General features: G+C 41.7%; 3 protein-coding genes across 3 annotated transcripts; 2 read left to right on the top strand and 1 right to left on the bottom strand.

The window, feature by feature from the left end:
• The first annotated feature begins 1124 nt into the window (after positions 1-1124).
• On the top strand, positions 1125-5877 carry LOC121609244 (extracellular calcium-sensing receptor-like). The gene is made up of 8 exons (XM_041940826.1): positions 1125-1273; positions 1774-2068; positions 2174-2463; positions 2760-3055; positions 3770-3975; positions 4114-4335; positions 4771-4894; positions 4979-5877. The coding sequence occupies exons 1-8, from the start codon at positions 1167-1169 to the stop codon at positions 5875-5877; spliced, it is 2439 nt and encodes an 812-aa protein (XP_041796760.1). The 5' UTR covers positions 1125-1166.
• Positions 5878-7386: 1509 nt separating this feature from the next.
• On the top strand, positions 7387-9183 carry LOC121609243 (vomeronasal type-2 receptor 26-like). The gene is made up of 3 exons (XM_041940825.1): positions 7387-7497; positions 8070-8193; positions 8273-9183. Exons 1-3 carry the CDS (start codon positions 7387-7389, stop codon positions 9181-9183), a joined length of 1146 nt encoding a protein of 381 aa, XP_041796759.1.
• A 3777-nt stretch (positions 9184-12960) lies between these two features.
• Positions 12961-17179, bottom strand: LOC121609240 (extracellular calcium-sensing receptor-like). Its single transcript, XM_041940821.1, has 9 exons — positions 16947-17179; positions 16343-16637; positions 16125-16211; positions 15605-15874; positions 15150-15356; positions 14772-15047; positions 14199-14393; positions 13953-14076; positions 12961-13874 (listed from the first exon to the last, which is right to left on the bottom strand). Exons 1-9 carry the CDS (start codon positions 17177-17179, stop codon positions 12961-12963), a joined length of 2601 nt encoding a protein of 866 aa, XP_041796755.1.
• Positions 17180-18090: the final 911 nt, after the last annotated feature.

Below are 18090 nucleotides of genomic sequence, written 5' to 3'. Positions count from 1 at the left end.
GGAGGTAAATTCTAGCACAATCAGAAGAAGAGCTTAGTGCTTTGCAACAATTTTCACAAAATCCTTGCAACCAAAATATTTTTTGGCAGAAATGAACTGCGGCAATATTAAATTATAAATTTCACTCCAAGCTAAACTGAGTTGACAGCCCTGTGAAGGAGATTTCTCATCACTGGCTGTCAGACACTGATCATGTTTATTGTTGCACAGAACAGACTTTTTCAATGTTAGTGAGGTCTTGTGCTAAATGCTGCATAATTTCATCAGTGGAGCTGCTAATAAATCAGCAGTTTTTAACAAAAAATGTGAATGATTTTCTCTGTGACAACAATGTGTTTGAAAAGCTCCCGTCTGGTTTTAGAGCCCAGCACAGTGCAGAAACAGCTCAAGTCAAATTTGTGAATGACCTCAGAATGAACAGTGATGAGAAAAGGCTGTCTGTGCTGGTCCTGGTGGATCTCAGTGCTCCATTGGACAGTGAGAGCTGGCGATGACATTCCAAATTTGGGACAAAATTTCGGAAAATGCAGAGAAATACCTGCAACAATTGCATCTTTTTCATCAGAGGAAAACATCAGCAATGAGACTATTTGGTGTCCATTGTAAAGCCCCCTACATTTCTTCTGAGTATGTCATATTTTTCGCTACATTTTTCTTAATTTCAGTTGAAATTAAGAAAAATAATAAACCAATGCAAAAAATGTACAAGGGAAGAACAGAATTAGGAAGAAATCTGGTGTGTGATGATAAACTTATAAGAGATAAGAGACAGGGAGGGAAACTTGATGGAGATTATGTTGTTCATGCAGCTCGTAGAGCACAAAGAGACCATTGGTAAGGGCATCCTCCCTCTGATGTGCAGCAAGATGACGTACAGTAGAAGGAGGGAAGCTTTTGTCTGAAAATCTACATAAACCAGTGAAAACACACTTTCAGTCTGCCCACATGCAGACACTTGAGGGATGGAGATCTCAGCTCTCTTTATTGGCCTGATCTTTTCTCTGGGTTTGTGTGAGCTGAACTCAGCTCTTGCCTTGAATGGTTCTGGGGATGGTCTGATACAAAGGGCTGGGCTTACAAAGGATAAGATTAGTGCAGGGGTCAGTGCTGAGGCCTCATCTGTGAAATGTAAGCTCCAGGGTGCCACTCGTCTACCTGCATTCTCAATGGATGGTGACCACATCATTGGTGGTATTTTCTCCATACACAACTACATGCACACACTGAAGCACAACTACACCACTATGCCTGAGCCAATAAGGTGCACACGGAGGTCAGTAAGAGGGAGAAGTGGGAGATAAGAGGATGTTAATGCTGTGTTGGCATCGAAATGTTTTGTTTTGTATGATGCTCTTACAATTGTGTTGCAAAGCTTTTGTGCAGTGTTAAAAACTGTGCCAAATCAGTATTTGGACATATAAATTACAGGCATGATATTCACCAAAAGCAGTAGAGTTGTTTGAAAAGGAAGCATTTTTTTTTTGTATTTCCAAACTTAAATGTGTGTAACACCAGTTTTATAAATATTTAACAGGTTTTAAACAAGTTAACTCTTTAAATTTAAGTGACTATTTTGAATCTGTGCCTTAAAATTCCTGTGAATATTAGACTGTCATCTAATCCTGGTTTGAGTTTTGGTGGTCATGTAATTGTAGAATTGCTTCACAGACGAAGTGCAGCTGTCAGTTATTTTTCATAACTATAAATTGCAACTGAGTGTTTTCTGTTAAAACTGTGATAAATCTAAACAGTGATATCAGTGTCTGTGTGCAGGCTTGACTCCCGTGAACTGCGCCTCTCACGGGCAATGGTCTTTGCCATTGAGGAGATTAATAACAGCACGGAGCTGCTGCCAGGCATCAAACTCGGTTATGAGATCCATGACTCATGTGCCTCAGTGCCCGTGGCCGTGCATGTGGCATTCCAGCTTTCAAATGGACTGGACCCGGTGTTTGACACCGGTGACAACTGCTCCCAGTCTAGTATGGTGATGGCTATCATCGGTGAGTCTGGGTCCACGCCATCCATCAGCATGTCACGCATCTTCGGGTCCTTTAACATTCCTCAAGTAAATATTCTGGACTCCTGTCAAACTATGTGCTTAATACAGGCCACTGCTGATCCCTTCTTTTTTCTTCTCTGATTCAAGATTTATGCTGCTGTTTTTCTTCAGGTGAGCCACTTTGCCACTTGTGCATGCCTGTCTGATAAGCAGCAGTACCCGAGTTTCTTCAGAACAATCCCGAGCGATCAGTTCCAGGCTGACGCGCTGGCCAAGCTGGTAAAACACTTTGGCTGGACTTGGATAGGTGCCATCCGGTCCGATTCAGACTATGGCAATAATGGGATGGCGGCTTTCCTGGAAGCAGCCCAGGAGGAGGGGATCTGTGTGGAATACTCTGAATCTTTCTATCGGACGCACCCACGGAGCAGGATCCAGAGAGTAGCTGATGTTATCCGCAGGTTTGTACATGACTATTTGTGCTTTTGATCCTTTCAGTGACACTGACCCTCTGCACAAAAAAAAACAAACAAAAAAAACAACAACACAAAAACTGTGTGTTAATCATGTTTTTTTCTCTCATAATTGTTGCTGATATTGTTAGTCTGCAATGTCTAGTATTGGTCAGTGAGACCAATATTGTACATTTAACAGATGAAAAAGTGTATGTCCAGTAGTTCTCATGTTAATTTCTATGAACAATATAATGATTGATCTTTAGACTGGCATAATATGATGCATTATAATGTCTCTCCAGGTCAACAGCTATGGTTGTTGTGGCATTTGCAGCTTCTGGAGACATGAGGCTCCTGCTGGAGGAGCTGTCGCTCAAGGCTTTTCCACCTCGTCAGTGGATTGGCAGTGAGGCCTGGGTAACTGACCCGGAGATGCTGAGATTCAGTTTCTGTGCTGGAGCCATTGCATTTGGCATTCAGCAATCTGTCATCCCAGGTCTGAGAGACTTCTTGCTGGATCTCTCTCCCACTGAAGTGGCTGCCTCTCCAGTGCTGACTGAGTTCTGGGAGGATTCATTCAACTGCAGGCTGGAAAAAAGTGAGAAAGCTGATCCAATTTTGATGGAGTTGACATTCACATTTGGGCCGTACAGTTTTGCTGTTTTGCTGATTGTCTGTCTGGTGGGACTTTTCTGGACCGAAGTTCAACAACTGCTTTAAGATTTCTATTTACACAATGTATTGATGTTGTACATTGTATACATTGTATTGGCAATGACATGTGGTGGACACACTAAGGTCATCTCAATTGTTGATTTCGGGGGTGTGGCCCTCTGCTCTCTTTGAGTAGATTTTGTGTGAACTTGACTGGAGTGGTTTCACAGTGCTAACATTGAATTCTGACCACAAGCACAGAGAAAAGACACAGTTTCCAGGTCACCAAGCTAAATGGAGATTAAAAATAGTATTTAATGGCATGTATCAATAACTACCTATCTTTTATTTCTTTAAAACACACAAAAATTGGTCAAAGTTCTGTACATTTCTTGACTTTTAAAAATGTGATGAATTGTCCGAAGACTGATTCGTGTTAAACTGTACTGAAATACAACAAGCTAAAAGATAAAACAGGGACCAGAATAAACTAAAACAGCAGCTGTTGAAAAAATGAAATAAAATTATTGAGGTACGTCCTAAAACAGTAACATACTAAAATATGAAAGAAGAAGAAGAAACACATAAAAATAATGATAATGTAATCTTGTCACTGTCAAGGCATTAAACACTTTCCTCTTTCTCTGTGTGTTTTTAGCTGCAGCCACAGAGGAGAGTCTGTGTGATGGAACTGAAGATATTGAGACACTCCAGATCCCGTACACCGACACATCTCAGCTCCGAATCACAAACATGGTGTACAAGGCTGTTTATGCAATAGCACATGCCATTCATAATGCAGTGTGCCGAAATACAAATTCTACAACTCAGTGTGACAAATTCACCAGGATAGAGGCCAAACAGGTCAGTCAAAGTGAATAGGTGAACACTGCAATGCCCCTTTTTCACTATAATGTACATTTTATGATATGAAATATTCAGTTTATTTTACATGTTTTCATTTCTTTAAACGCTGTGTCTTACTTTACTTCATCCTCACAGATTCTTGCTCAGCTGAAGAAAGTCAACTTTTCCCAAAATGGTTATGATGTGTCATTTGATGCCAATGGGGATCCTGTGGCCAAATATGAGCTGGTTAACTGGCAAAAAACTGAGAGTGGCAGCATTGAGTTGGTGACAGTGGGGCTCTACGATGCATCACTGCCGGTGGGCCAGAAGTTCCGTATCAACAGGAACCTCAACTGGATGGAGGGTGTCTCAGAAGTAAGGAACAATGATTGAACTTATTCATATTTGAAATTCAGTAATCTCATAGGGTACGATGTGTGTTTTTCTGAGATAGATAGAACAAGATGTAGTAGGACACAAACAAAAATAAGGAATTTGTTCTTCAAAAAGTGTGGAAGATAATCACTTTCCTCTTTGAGCTTGGACTGCTGAAGCCTCTTTGAGCTTCAGTTGAACTTCAGACCTTATTTTTACACAAAACAAGTGCTGTGGATTTTGCCCCCCGAGCACTTATGCTGAAACGGCTTTAGGTCGGGATCCCAAAACAGCCAGTCTGAACAAAAAGCTGGGCTAATAAAGGATAACAGTTACAAAGACCAATAATACTTTCTATTCATCCAAAATGTGAACCTGTCCGAAGAGCTGCGTAGCACACCTGAATATCTGAGTTTGTCTGTATCTGTGTTCCAGGTGCCTGTGTCAGTGTGCAGTGACAGCTGTCCTCCAGGAACTCGTAAAGTGCTGCAGAAAGGAAAACCCATCTGCTGTTATGATTGTGTACCATGTCCTGAGGGAGAGATTAGCAATGCTACAGGTCATTTCTTTTTTGTAATTCACATCTACAGTATCAAATATATGACTACTAAAAGCCCTTTTTTTATTCATTTTTTTTTTGCAGATTCCCCTGATTGTTTCCCTTGCCCAAAGGAGTTTTGGCCTAATGCAGAGAGAGACACTTGTTTCCCCAAACCTGTAGAGTTTCTCTCCTTTGACGAGGTCCTAGGAATCATCCTGGCTGCATTCTCAGTTGGTGGAGCCTGTCTTGCCATTATAACAGCAGCTGTGTTCTTTCGTCACAGGTCATCCCCGATCGTCAGGGCCAATAACTCTGAGCTGAGCTTCCTGCTGCTCTTCTCTCTGACTCTGTGTTTCTTATGTTCATTAACTTTCATTGGAGCACCCTCTGAGTGGTCCTGCATGCTGCGTCACACAGCGTTTGGGATCACCTTCGTCCTCTGCATCTCTTGTGTTCTGGGAAAAACAATAGTGGTGTTAATGGCCTTCAAAGCTACACTCCCAGGCAGTAATGTCATGAAATGGTTTGGTCCCCCACAACAAAGAATGACTGTAGTGTCTTTCACATTTATTCAAGTTTTAATATGTACTATTTGGCTGGTTGTTAGTCCCCCTTTTCCAATGAAAAATCTATCCACATACAAGGAGAGAATCATCCTGGAGTGTGCATTAGGCTCAGCTATTGGGTTCTGGGCTGTGCTCGGGTACATAGGCCTACTGGCTGTCTTTTGCTTAGTCTTAGCTGTCCTCGCCCGGAAACTACCTGATAATTTTAATGAAGCCAAGCTGATCACCTTCAGCATGCTGATATTCTGTGCAGTGTGGATCACCTTTATCCCAGCGTATGTCAGCTCTCCTGGGAAATTTACTGTGGCTGTGGAGATATTTGCCATTCTGGCCTCCAGTTTTGGACTAACGTTCTGTATATTTGCTCCAAAGTGTTTCATCATATTGTTTCAGCCAGAGAAGAACACCAAGAAACATTTAATGAACAAGGATTAATCCTAACATCTGAGGTTTGTAAATATTGAAGAAGGCAACATACCATATAGAGCTAATAATGAGTAATTATACTATATATAATTATATAGTTCATTGAAATATTTACATTTGCAGATTTTTTATGACATTTTTTCTTTGTTTCGATATAATGTTTAAATGCACTTTTAATATTTCATTGTCATTTTTACAAATATTGTTTTATCATGTTTTGAACAAAGTCAAAATTCATCGTTTCTTGACAATTCAATAAAATCATTGACATTGGAAAAAAACCTTTTCTTGAGCTAAAAAACATTTTAATTGATGTGAAATTTTAAAAGGTTCAAGTTTGATGCAGAACGAGGGAGGTAAATTCTAGCACAATCAGAAGAAGAGCTTAGTGCTTTGCAACAATTTTCACAAAATCCTTGCAACCAAAATATTTTTTGGCAGAAATGAACTGCGGCAATATTAAATTATAAATTTCACTCCAAGCTAAACTGAGTTGACAGCCCTGTGAAGGAGATTTCTCATCACTGGCTGTCAGACACTGATCATGTTTATTGTTGCACAGAACAGACTTTTTCAATGTTAGTGAGGTCTTGTGCTAAATGCTGCATAATTTCATCAGTGGAGCTGCTAATAAATCAGCAGTTTTTAACAAAAAATGTGAATGATTTTCTCTGTGACAACAATGTGTTTGAAAAGCTCCCGTCTGGTTTTAGAGCCCAGCACAGTGCAGAAACAGCTCAAGTCAAATTTGTGAATGACCTCAGAATGAACAGTGATGAGAAAAGGCTGTCTGTGCTGGTCCTGGTGGATCTCAGTGCTCCATTGGACAGTGAGAGCTGGCGATGACACTCCAAATTTGGGACAAAATTTTGGAAAATGCAGAGAAATACCTGCAACAATTGCATCTTTTTCATCAGAGGAAAACATCAGCAATGAGACTATTTGGTGTCCATTGTAAAGCCCCCTACATTTCTTCTGAGTATGTCATAATTTTCGCGACATTTTTCTTAATTTCAGTTGAAATTAAGAAAAATAATAAACCAATGCAAAAAATGTACAAGGGAAGAACAGAATTAGGAAGAAATCTGGTGTGTGATGATAAACTTATAAGAGACAAGAGACAGGGAGGGAAACTTGATGGAGATTATGTTGTTCATGCAGCTCGTAGAGCACAAAGAGACCATTGGTAAGGGCATCCTCCCTCTGATGTGCAGCAAGATGACGTACAGTAGAAGGAGGGAAGCTTTTGTCTGAAAATCTACATAAACCAGTGAAAACACACTTTCAGTCTGCTCACATGCAGACACTTGAGGGATGGAGATCTCAGCTCTCTTTATTGGCCTGATCTTGTCTCTGGGTTTGTGTGAGCTGAACTCAGCTCTTGCCTTGAATGGTTCTGGGGATGGTCTGATACAAAGGGCTGGGCTTACAAAGTATAAGACTGGTGCAGGGGTCAGTGCTGAGGCCTCATCTGTGAAATGTAAGCTCCAGGGTGCCACTCGTCTACCTGCATTCTCAATGGATGGTGACCACATCATTGGTGGTGTTTTCTCCATACACAACTACATGCACACACTGAAGCACAACTACACCACTATGCCTGAGCCAATAAGGTGCACACGGAGGTCAGTAAGAGGGAGAAGTGGGAGATAAGAGGATGTTAATGCTGTGTTGGCATAGAAATGTTTTGTTTTGTATGATGCTCTTACAATTGTGTTGCAAAGCTTTTGTGCAGTGTTGAAAACTGTGCCAAATCAGTATTTGGACATATAAATTACAGGCATGATATTCACCAAAAACAGTAGAGTTGTTTGAAAAGGAAGCATTTTTTGTATTCAAAACTTAAATACGTGTAATACCAGTTTTATAAATATTTAACAGGTTTTTAACAAGTTAACTCTTTAAATTTAAGTGACTATTTTGAATCTGTGCCTTAAAATTCCTGTGAATATTTGACTGTCATCTAATCCTGGTTTGAGTTTTGGTGGTCATGTAACTGTAGAATTGTTTCACAGACGAAGTGCAGCTGTCAGTTATTTTTCATAACTATAAATTGCAGTTGAGTGTTTTCTATTGAAACTGTGAATTGTCCTCATCATGTGCAAATTCGAACAGTGATATCAGTGTCTGTGTGCAGACTGTAATTATCAGAGTTGTGTAGCACACCTGAATATCTGAGTTTGTCTGTATCTATGTTCCAGGTGCCTGTGTCAGTGTGCAGTGACAGCTGTCCTCCAGGAACTCGTAAAGTGCTGCAGAAAGGAAAACCCATCTGCTGTTATGATTGTGTCCCATGTCCTGAGGGAGAGATTAGCAATGCTACAGGTCATTTCTTTTTTGTAATTCACATCTACAGTATCAAATATATGACCACTAAAAGCCCTTTTTTCATTCATTTTTTCAGATTCCCCTGATTGTTTCCCTTGCCCAAAGGAGTTTTGGCCTAATGCAGAGAGAGACACTTGTTTCCCCAAACCTGTAGAGTTTCTCTCCTTTGAGGAGGTCCTAGGAATCATCCTGGCTGCATTCTCAGTTGGTGGAGCCTGTCTTGCCATTATAACAGCAGCAGTGTTCTTTCGTCACAGGTCATCCCCGATCGTCAGGGCCAATAACTCTGAGCTGAGCTTCCTGCTGCTCTTCTCTTTGACTCTATGTTTCTTATGTCCATTAACTTTCATTGGAGCACCCTCTGAGTGGTCCTGCATGCTGCATCACACAGCGTTTGGGATCACCTTTGTCCTCTGCATCTCTTGTGTTCTTGGAAAAACAATAGTGGTGTTAATGGCCTTCAAAGCTACACTCCCAGGCACTAATGTCATGAAATGGTTTGGTCCTCCACAACAAAGAATGACTGTAGTGTCTTTCACATTTATTCAAGTTTTAATATGTACTATTTGGCTGGTTGTTAATCCCCCTTTTCCAATGAAAAACCTATCCACATACAAGGAGAGAATCATCCTGGAGTGTGCATTAGGCTCAGCTATTGGGTTCTGGGCTGTGCTCGGGTACATAGGCCTACTGGCTGTCTTTTGCTTAGTCTTAGCTGTCCTCGCCAGGAAACTGCCTGATAATTTTAATGAAGCCAAGCTGATCACCTTCAGCATGCTGATGTTCTGTGCAGTGTGGATCACCTTTATCCCAGCGTATGTCAGCTCTCCTGGGAAATTTACTGTGGCTGTGGAGATATTTGCCATTCTGGCCTCCAGTTTTGGGCTAGTGTTCTGTATATTTGCACCAAAGTGTTTCATCATATTGTTTCAGCCAAAGAAGAACACCAAGAAACATTTAATTGTGAGAATGCCAGTTTACTGTTGAATGACGGAGGTAAATGCTAACATTTTATATGCAAGATGGTTGCATTGTTATATATGCTTTGCAACAATGCTTGAAAATTCCTGTCCTGTTATGTCACCAAAATGCATTTTTATAGAATGAAATGCAGCCATTTCCAAATATATGGATGTTAGTCTCAACTGTTTACTTGCAACATACATAATAATGTAATTCCTTTTATACATGTTGTAGTTCTCTATTAAAAACATCTCAATTTGTAGAAAATTCTGCATACAGGAACGTTGACTGAAGCACTGACGCTCCAGTCTACTGTTAACTAGTGTCTGCTCTTCTGCAGCTTATTGGAATCTTTAATGGACTTTAAACCCATTCAAGCACCAGTAACTATTCAGAGGTTTCTACCTAATTTACAGAGCAATGACAGTGGGCCAACTTGGAAGGCCAGCAAGACACGACCTTATATCTGACAGTAAAGTGCAAGGGCAGTGGTCTCTCACATTTATATGTGTATATATATATATATACCGGCTCAGACGTCGCCCGGGTTAACAAGGTCTGAGTCAGTTGCTAGGGAACCAGGGCAAACTGATGGGAAATGGACTACTGGAACACACAGTGCCCACCATGGAAAAGATGGCTAGATGCCAAGATAAAGGCAGCACGGAGAGAAGTTACCCAGCTAGCTGAACTGCAGAAAGGCAACATGGTGAATAAAGGGCCACCCATGAAGTACAAATCACTCTCCATACCAGAAGCACTCGACACTGCCAAACAGCAACTAACAGCTCTGGCCACCCGGTTGAAGGGGTACACCAAGGAGGGAGAGGCTAGGAGAATAAACAAGCTGTTATCCACTGAACCAGCCAAGGTGTATTCTCAGTGGCAGGGTAAAGACAACTGGTCAGACCCACCAAGAGCTGAGGTGGAAAGATACTGGAAAGACATATGGGAAAGAGAGGCATCAGACCTAAGAGCTGACCACAGCAACCTCCCAGAACAAAGACCAGTAACCATCTCAATGGCAGACATCCAAGAAAGAGTGTCGAAGATGAAGAGCTGAGCAGCACCAGGCCCCGATATGATCCATACGTACTGGCTGAAGAAGCTAACTGCACTCCATGAATGCCTAGCACACAGATGAACCAGCTGCTGAGGGATGGGACCCACCCAGAGTGGCTAACCCAGGGCAGGACAGCCCTAATCATGAAGGACCCGCAGAAGGGACAATTACCTGTCTCTGCACAACATGGAAGGCCCTGTCAGGCATCATTGCAGCAAAAATGAGTAAGCATGTAGCTCAATACATGAGCGAAGCACAGAAAGGATTGGCAGTAACACCAGAGGAGCCAAGCACCAGTTACTGATTGATAGAACAGTCGCCCGAGACTATAAGACCAGCCTGTGCACTGCCTGGATTGACTGCAAGAAAGCCTACGACTCAATGCCACACATATGGATACTGTCATGTCTGGAGCTGTATAAGATCAACAGGAACCTAAGGGCCTTCATCCAGAACTCGATGGAAATGTGGAAGACAACCCTTGAGGCCAATTCAAAGCTGATTGCCCAAGTTAACATCAAATGCGGCATATACATAAGGAGATGCGCTATCACCACTGCTGTTCTGCATAGGCCTGAACCCCCTCAGTCAGATCATCACGAAGAGCGGCTATGGGTACCGATTCCATAGTGGGGCAACAATTAACCACCTGCTCTACATGGATGACATCAAGCTGTACGCCAGGAGCAAGCGAGAAATAGACTCACTGATCCACACCACCAGGATCTACAGTGATGACATAGGGATGTCATTTGGATTGGACAAGTGTGGCTGCATGGTCTCAAAGAGAGGCAAGATGATCAGGACTGATGGGATTGACCTACCAGAGGGCAACATAGGTGATATCCAAGACAGCTACAAGTACCTTGGCATCCCACAGGCTAATGGAAACCATGAAGAGGCCACAAGGATGTCAACCAAAGCCAAATACCTCCAGAGAGTAAGGCAGGTCCTGAAAAGTCAGCTGAATGGTAAGAACAAGATCCGAGCAACTAACAGATAGAGGAAGTGGCTGATATCAAGAAATCCTACCAGTGGCTGGAAAATGCAGGACTGACAGACAGCACAGAGGCACTAATCATGGCAGCACAAGAACAAGCCATAAGCACAAGAGCCATAGAGGCCAGGATCTACCAGAATAGATCAGACCCAAGATGCAGACTGTGCAAAGAAGCCCCTGAGACAGTCCAGCACATAGTAGCAGGATGTAAGATGCTAGCTGGATCAGTATACATGGAGAGGCACAACCAAGTGGCTGGGATAGTATACAGGAACATATGCAACCAGTATGGAATAGAAGTACCCAAATCCCAATGGGCCATACCACAGAAAGTGGCTGAGAACAACAGGGCCAAGATTCTGTGGGACTTCAGCTTCCAGACTGACAAACAGCTCCTGGCCAACCAACCGGGCATAGTGGTGGTGGACAAAGAGCAGAATAGGGTGGTGGTAATAGATGTGGCGATCCAAGCTGACGCCAACATCAGGAAGAAGGAACACGAGAAAATTGATAAGTACCAAGGGTTAAAAGAGCACCTGGAACAGATGTGGAAGGTCAAGGCTAGTGTGGTCCCTGTAGCAGTGGGGGCACTCGGGGCAGTAACCCCCAAACTGGGAGAGTGGCTCCAGCAGATACCAGGAACAACATCTGAAGCCTCACTCCAGAAGAGCGCAGTCCTAGGAACAGCCAAGACACTGCGCAGAACCCTCAAACTCCCAGGCCTCTGGTAGAGGACCCGAGCTTGAGGATGACACAGATACCAGAAGGAGATTTTTTTTATTATTATATATATATATATTCTCTTTTAGATTCCTCTTGCAACATTTTGAAACACATCACACACTTCCTTATTTTGTTATTGCACTAATTTTGACGTCCCTACAATACCCTGCTATCTTTTGAAACTCATGTGACCCGTGTTGTAAATTGTGTTGAATTTCCAAACAATAGCACTGAATAAATTCAACTAGTGTTTCTGTCTAACACCTGTCCAATGTCAAATGCTACAGAGATAATATTTAGCACCAGGAAACAATAAAGATGCACCAGCAGCATATTTCTGAAATCTCATTTTAGAAATATTTACTCTCACATTTTTCAGTTAATGTTCATGCCAATATTTTTTTGTGTGAACAACAGTTTGTCAGGAAAAACAAAATAAAAAATACAGAAATTAGCAGTTTCCACTACACACGACACAGAGTATTTTAAATTAGTCCAGGGCATTACTGAAACTGTCCATTAATGATGCAAAGTGAGCTTTAATGCAGCTTCAGGATCTGGACCTGCAGCCATAAGAGAAGGTGATGTGTGTTGGTCAGTGTTTTTGACAAAGCTGTTAATCAGTTATAAAGGGGCCTTTAGTTTAAGAGCTGAGTGTTTAGTCTTTAGGAAACCACAACCTCATCCACCAATCTTCATTATTTTTCTTCCCATGGCTATTTCCAGTCATGAAATTTGTAATTATCGGACTATGTCTCACACTATATATCCCCTTTGCAAATGGCCACCTTAACATAGTGGGAAGGTCAGTGTGTTCCCATGACCCTGGGAGATGTGTTTTTGGAGGCAGTAGCTCCTGGTACCCAGGTACCCTACAACTGCCATGCCAAGAAAAGTTTAGTCTAGTTGGGTTAATGATTCCCTCAGTTGTTTTGTTGTACACCTTCTCAAAAGTGTGACTGTAGGCAACTATCTGCTTATGAGAAGATCAGTGCTGCATTGAAACAGTGATGTTTTATGACTTTGGGGTACCCCGACCCATGATAGCTTTCTTTGTGTTCCTCTCTGGTCTGAGTAGGATTATGAAACATTTGGGTCCAAACAGTGCCACCAAGAGACCAAAAGTGGAGGCCAGGATGGCAAATACCTCTACTGCATCTGCATATTTGCCTGGAGAGTTGACATAAGCAGGGACAAAGGCCACCCACACAGCACAGAAGATCAGCATGCTGAAAGTGATGAGCTTGGCCTCATTAAAATTGTCTGGGAGATTCCTTGCTAGAAATGCTATCAGGAAGCTGAGGATAGCCAGGAAGCCAATATAACCAAGTAATACTGCAAAACCAACTGTGGACCCGACAGCACACTCATAAACTATCTTGTCATTGTGATATTGAGTGTTTTTGTGAGGAGTTGGTGAGGAAGAAACAAGCCAAGTTGTACAAATTGCTGCCTGGATGGATGTAAGAGCCAGAACCGTCCCTCTCTGCTGCACAGCACCAAACCACTTCAAACTGTTTCCACCTCCTGGCTTGGAGGCCTTGAACACAGCCAGAACCACCATGGTTTTCACCAGGATGCATGAGACACAAAGCACAAAGCTGATCCCAAATGCTGCATGTCTCAGCTGGCATGTCCACAGTCTGGGGCGACCAATAAACAGCAGTGAACACAGGAAACATAATTTTAGTGATGCTAAAAGCAGAAAGCTGAGTTCTGAATTGTTGGCGCGTACCATGGGTGTGCTGTGATGATAGGTGAAGATCACCAGGACAACAGCACTAACAAATGTGCCCAGCAATGATGTGGTGGTCAAGCAGATACCCAGAGGCTCATGGTAGGAGAGGAACTCTATTTTCTTAGGAACACAGTGGTCACGCTTGGGACTGGACCAGAAGTCCTCTGGACAACTGGTGCACTCCATAGAGTCTAAGAAAAAAAGGGAGTTGTTGAGATACAAATGTATATTATGTATTCAGAGTCCAATGTTTAAAACTGAATACCAACCAGTCTTATTGCTGATCTTTCCCTCAGAACAAGGGATGCAATCGAAACAACATTCAGGTTCGCCTTTCTTCCTGGCCATGCGGGTACCTGGAGGGCAGCTCTCACTGCACACTGACTGGGGTGGCTTTAGGGAGGAAAAGGAATTTTTATTATTCTACATTGCATGACACACTAGTGAGTTCTACAAGGGGTGTCTGAAAAATCAGAAGTAACCTTTTTTGATTCAAAGTTCCAGAAGATTTTCACTTCATCAATTGTGAGTTCTTCATCATTGAAGGCCGACCTCTTCACCTCACCCACACTCTGAACCTTAGTTCTTTCACCAGGGAGCCAAAGCCAGTTCATGATATCATATATTGGTAAGGCATCACCATTCTCATCAAATGATACTTGATCACCAAACGATGTGTTGAAATTGACCTTTTGCAAATAATGCACAAGCTACAAATGGAAGAAAGAAGATGCAAAAACATAAAACATGTGACAGAGTATACAAAAGAATGCAGTGATTAGTGTGCAGTCCTTTCTTATTTAACTCTGCATACCACTCAAATTAGGTACTTGGAAAGCATAAGAATCTAGCATCATGAATGCTAATATATAAGCTGTGTTTTTCTATATTCACTATCTATGAGTGTATTCTGGCACACAATGTATTCACCAAGTGTACTCGGCTGATGTATACATAATAATTTGCTATTTGTGCTATTCTTTTCCTGTTAATGTTCTGCAATTCAGAACATGCGATTAGTTGGCACCTTATGATGTAGTACAGGATTTAAAAATGTACAGCAGGCAGAGTGTAAACTGATATCACACCTGCCAAGGCTCCAGTCTTTGCAAATAAGCACAGCTGTGCCCACTGAAAGGCCCTCTGCCTGGCACACAGCGCAGCATGTCATCAAGGGCATACGCCAGAGCATACACAGCCTTGTACACATTATACTCTGGCCTGAGGTTTGAAATGTCCAATAACTCTGTCTCCACGCTCTCTAGATCTTCCTGTCCAGTGCATAATGTCCCCCCAGCTTCCATCCAACCTGCTGGAGGTGGAGAAAATCTGCACTGAAATGTGTGTTCCCAAAACTGCCTCACCTAAGAAGAGAGAGGCAGAAAGAAAATCAACATTAAAAAAACGAATGACAATTTGACATCTCAGTGCTGATCAGACAGCGAGGTAAAGAAAAAGGCCATCACTATGCTATTTCCATAGCTGTTGTTGTGGTGTTGGTCAGGACGTATTTGCAGGAGGAATTCCCTGAGCCCTGGTATTTCTCCTCGACGGATGGCGATGCCCAGTGTGCCACCCAGGTATGGCATGAGGTGGGGGGTCTGGAGCACAGCAGCTGCTGTCCAGGCTTCACTTGCTATCCATTGTCGGCCTGTCACATTCTGCCTCACCACCTGCGCATGGCATTATCCAACACGTTCGTCATGAATTTTTTTTGATGACACTAATTTTTAATCTAACATGATAAATGCAAATATAAAGTTTGTTTATTCAATCAAATCATCTTCCACAGCATCATATTTACAGAGATGGATGTACCTCCATCATTCCAGAAAGAAATTACAACTCCTTCACTGCTGTCTTTTATGTTATAGATTCCAAAATGAATCTGTGTAATATTATCATAACATTTTATTCTCACCTCCTCCATGAGATGAATCATGTGACTCTCATGTGCAAACACAATGACCACACGAGCTGTGGATATTTTTATCAAATCCACAATCCTGCTAAGTTCAATTGGATCATTGCCCCAGGGCAAAATCTCTAAGTATGCCAGACAGCCTCCACCAGACTGAGCCAGGTCAGACTGGAAGGATCGGGCAGCGTGGAGTCCATAGTCATCATCACTGACCAGCAGACCTGCCCAAGTCCAGCCAAAGTGTTTAAGAATCTGAATCATAGCGCGCACCTAATGATATGAAAGAAATGAAAATAATTAGTCTGCATACTAAAATGCATGCACAGAAATTGCATATATACAACTCATGGAAACACTAATGACATGTAAAGCACATACATATACTGTACTTTGATACATAAAACCAAATCTGCTTCTTTTAGAGGAGAGTCAGTGGAACTGCACTGCCACACTCCTGGTGGGGCCGTGTTTAATTCAGATAAATATTTTTGACAGTTCTTGTTTTGCTGCTTTAGTTTACCTGGAAAGTGTCACTTGGGATTGTTCGAAAGAAGGATGGAAAGCGCTGTCGATCACTCAGGCAGGGACATGTAGCAAAGTAACTCACCTGTGAGAGATGTGTACACACAAGGGGTATTAATTTCTTTCTGGGTAGTAGACCCAATTGAGACACTTTGAACATCATAATCACGCTCTGGTGGCAAGTGTAAAAAGTTTAAAAAGATATAATAAACTTACAATTGGCAGTTTGTATAAACCTATCACACTCGACATGGCAATTGTGAATGTTGAGTATGAATCACCCACAATACCCAGGACTGGAGGGGTCCCCAGACAAGTCTTATCCAAAAGAAACCGCTGCTCTTGACCACTAGCCAGTGACAATGAAGCACGAAATGCAATTCCAAGTGTGGCACAGTTGTCATAAAGACTGTATCCCAGAGTCACATTCGGGAGCAGGTTGGAGTTTCTGTTGATCTCATGAATAGCAAAGGCCATGGTGTGAGCATGCCGGAACCCTAGAATATCAAAGCTAACACATAATGTGTCACAATTAACAAGTAACAAAAAATGTGTCACCTGTGAGAACTGAAAATACAGAAAAACTGCTGGGCCATTGTTACTAACACATTATCTTAAATAATCTTATTTTACCATGTCAGAATATAAAAACATTTGTAATTTATACTTTAAAAATATGTTTTGTCATGAATGCTCACATTGTCCATAAATTGATCATAGAATTCTGAGGACAGTTGTTCCATGTTATTTTCTACCCTAAATACTGTAACTAGAGGAGAATAACCAGACCACTTTTCTGCTGTATGTGTGTGAAACTCACCCTTGGCACCTTGGCTGATTTGGCTCTGAGGTGAAGGAAAGCTCAGGGAAGACAGACGAGTAGTGGACCTCAAACAGCCCACCCAGAACCACATCGCCAGCCTTGTGCAACCCATTGAGATGAAACTTTCTCTGTATTTCACAAGATAAGGAAAGAGAGGAAAATACAGGCAGTAAGAAAGAGGAGTAGAACAAAATGTAGAGGTGCAGGTATGTGTCAACAAATAGCGCCATAACTGCCCTCCTCTTTTCACTAGTCACTTAATTTTATATATGGGACAATGTCACACCCCTCGCTGATTTACGTCATTGTTTGTTTAATCTTTTGCACCATCAGTTTTTGCAGGAGATTTAGGGGCAGGACCTAATACACATACCAATTGTTAATGGATTGAAAGTTAATAATATAAGATTAATTGTCTAAATTGACTTGAGTCGAAGTCCACTACATGCTTTTGTTCAGGTTTCAAATGGGTGAAGCATATGATGTTCTTTTGTTTAGTTGGGACTGAATAGTCAAATTTATCTCAAATATTTAAACATTTTAATATGGAGGGCAAATTTCTGGATGGTATACACTCTACTTTACAAACCCCCCAAAAAAAGTGAGTCAGACAGACCTTTGAAAATGTACAGTAGCTTTGTTATATGACATCCAGCAGATGGTAGCAGTCTACCAAGCCATGTTCTAATTCCTCTCTTGTTTAGGGATAAGTGGCAACCGGTTTTCTTTAATATTTCGAACAAGAGTTGAATTTATTTTTAAAACGTCACTAAAATTCCAATATTTACTATTTCTGTGCACAGTCTAAAAACACAGAAGTTAAATAAAAATGTCAAATTGGGTTTACTTGTTAAAATTCCCAGGAATTAATTCCACATAGTTCTGGCGAATCACTGTGACGACAGAAAGAAAATATTTTTCATCCTGTAGTTTACATTCTCCATGCTATGCTGGACTGTTTCAGTTTTAGATTTCCAAGGTCAAATCGCACAAAGTGTGCTCACACTTATGACCCAACAAATCATACCCTACTCATTTACTTCCTTTTTTCATTCTAAGTCTGAGATAAAATTATAGTATTTTTTATAAAGAACAGGGAGGGGGTAAAGAGTGGGACTTTCTTTTCTTTTATCACAGTAAT

The sequence above is a fragment of the Chelmon rostratus genome, chromosome 7 (genome assembly GCF_017976325.1).
Source record: "Chelmon rostratus isolate fCheRos1 chromosome 7, fCheRos1.pri, whole genome shotgun sequence".
NCBI lineage: Eukaryota > Metazoa > Chordata > Actinopteri > Chaetodontiformes > Chaetodontidae > Chelmon > Chelmon rostratus.
Note: the sequence above shows the minus strand (reverse complement) of the source record. Positions and strands in the feature narration are given on the sequence as shown.

What these genes read in the sequence shown, in the direction of transcription:
- LOC121609244 (XM_041940826.1), top strand. Translation starts at nt 1,167, where the DNA reads ATGGATGGTGACCACATCATTGGTGGTATTTTCTCCATACACAACTAC. An exon ending in GGTCCTTTAACATTCCTCAA is followed by an intron (nt 2,069 to 2,173) that starts GTAAATATTCTG and finishes GTTTTTCTTCAG; the next exon opens with GTGAGCCACTTTGCCACTTG. An exon ending in GGATGGAGGGTGTCTCAGAA is followed by an intron (nt 4,336 to 4,770) that starts GTAAGGAACAAT and finishes TCTGTGTTCCAG; the next exon opens with GTGCCTGTGTCAGTGTGCAG.
- LOC121609243 (XM_041940825.1), top strand. Translation starts at nt 7,387, where the DNA reads ATGGATGGTGACCACATCATTGGTGGTGTTTTCTCCATACACAACTAC. An exon ending in TAAGGTGCACACGGAGGTCA is followed by an intron (nt 7,498 to 8,069) that starts GTAAGAGGGAGA and finishes TCTATGTTCCAG; the next exon opens with GTGCCTGTGTCAGTGTGCAG. An exon ending in AGAGATTAGCAATGCTACAG is followed by an intron (nt 8,194 to 8,272) that starts GTCATTTCTTTT and finishes TCATTTTTTCAG; the next exon opens with ATTCCCCTGATTGTTTCCCT.
- LOC121609240 (XM_041940821.1), bottom strand. Translation starts at nt 17,179, where the DNA reads ATGGCGCTATTTGTTGACACATACCTGCACCTCTACATTTTGTTCTAC. An exon ending in AATCAGCCAAGGTGCCAAGG is followed by an intron (nt 16,638 to 16,946) that starts GTGAGTTTCACA and finishes ATTATGTGTTAG; the next exon opens with CTTTGATATTCTAGGGTTCC. An exon ending in GTTTATACAAACTGCCAATT is followed by an intron (nt 16,212 to 16,342) that starts GTAAGTTTATTA and finishes CATCTCTCACAG; the next exon opens with GTGAGTTACTTTGCTACATG.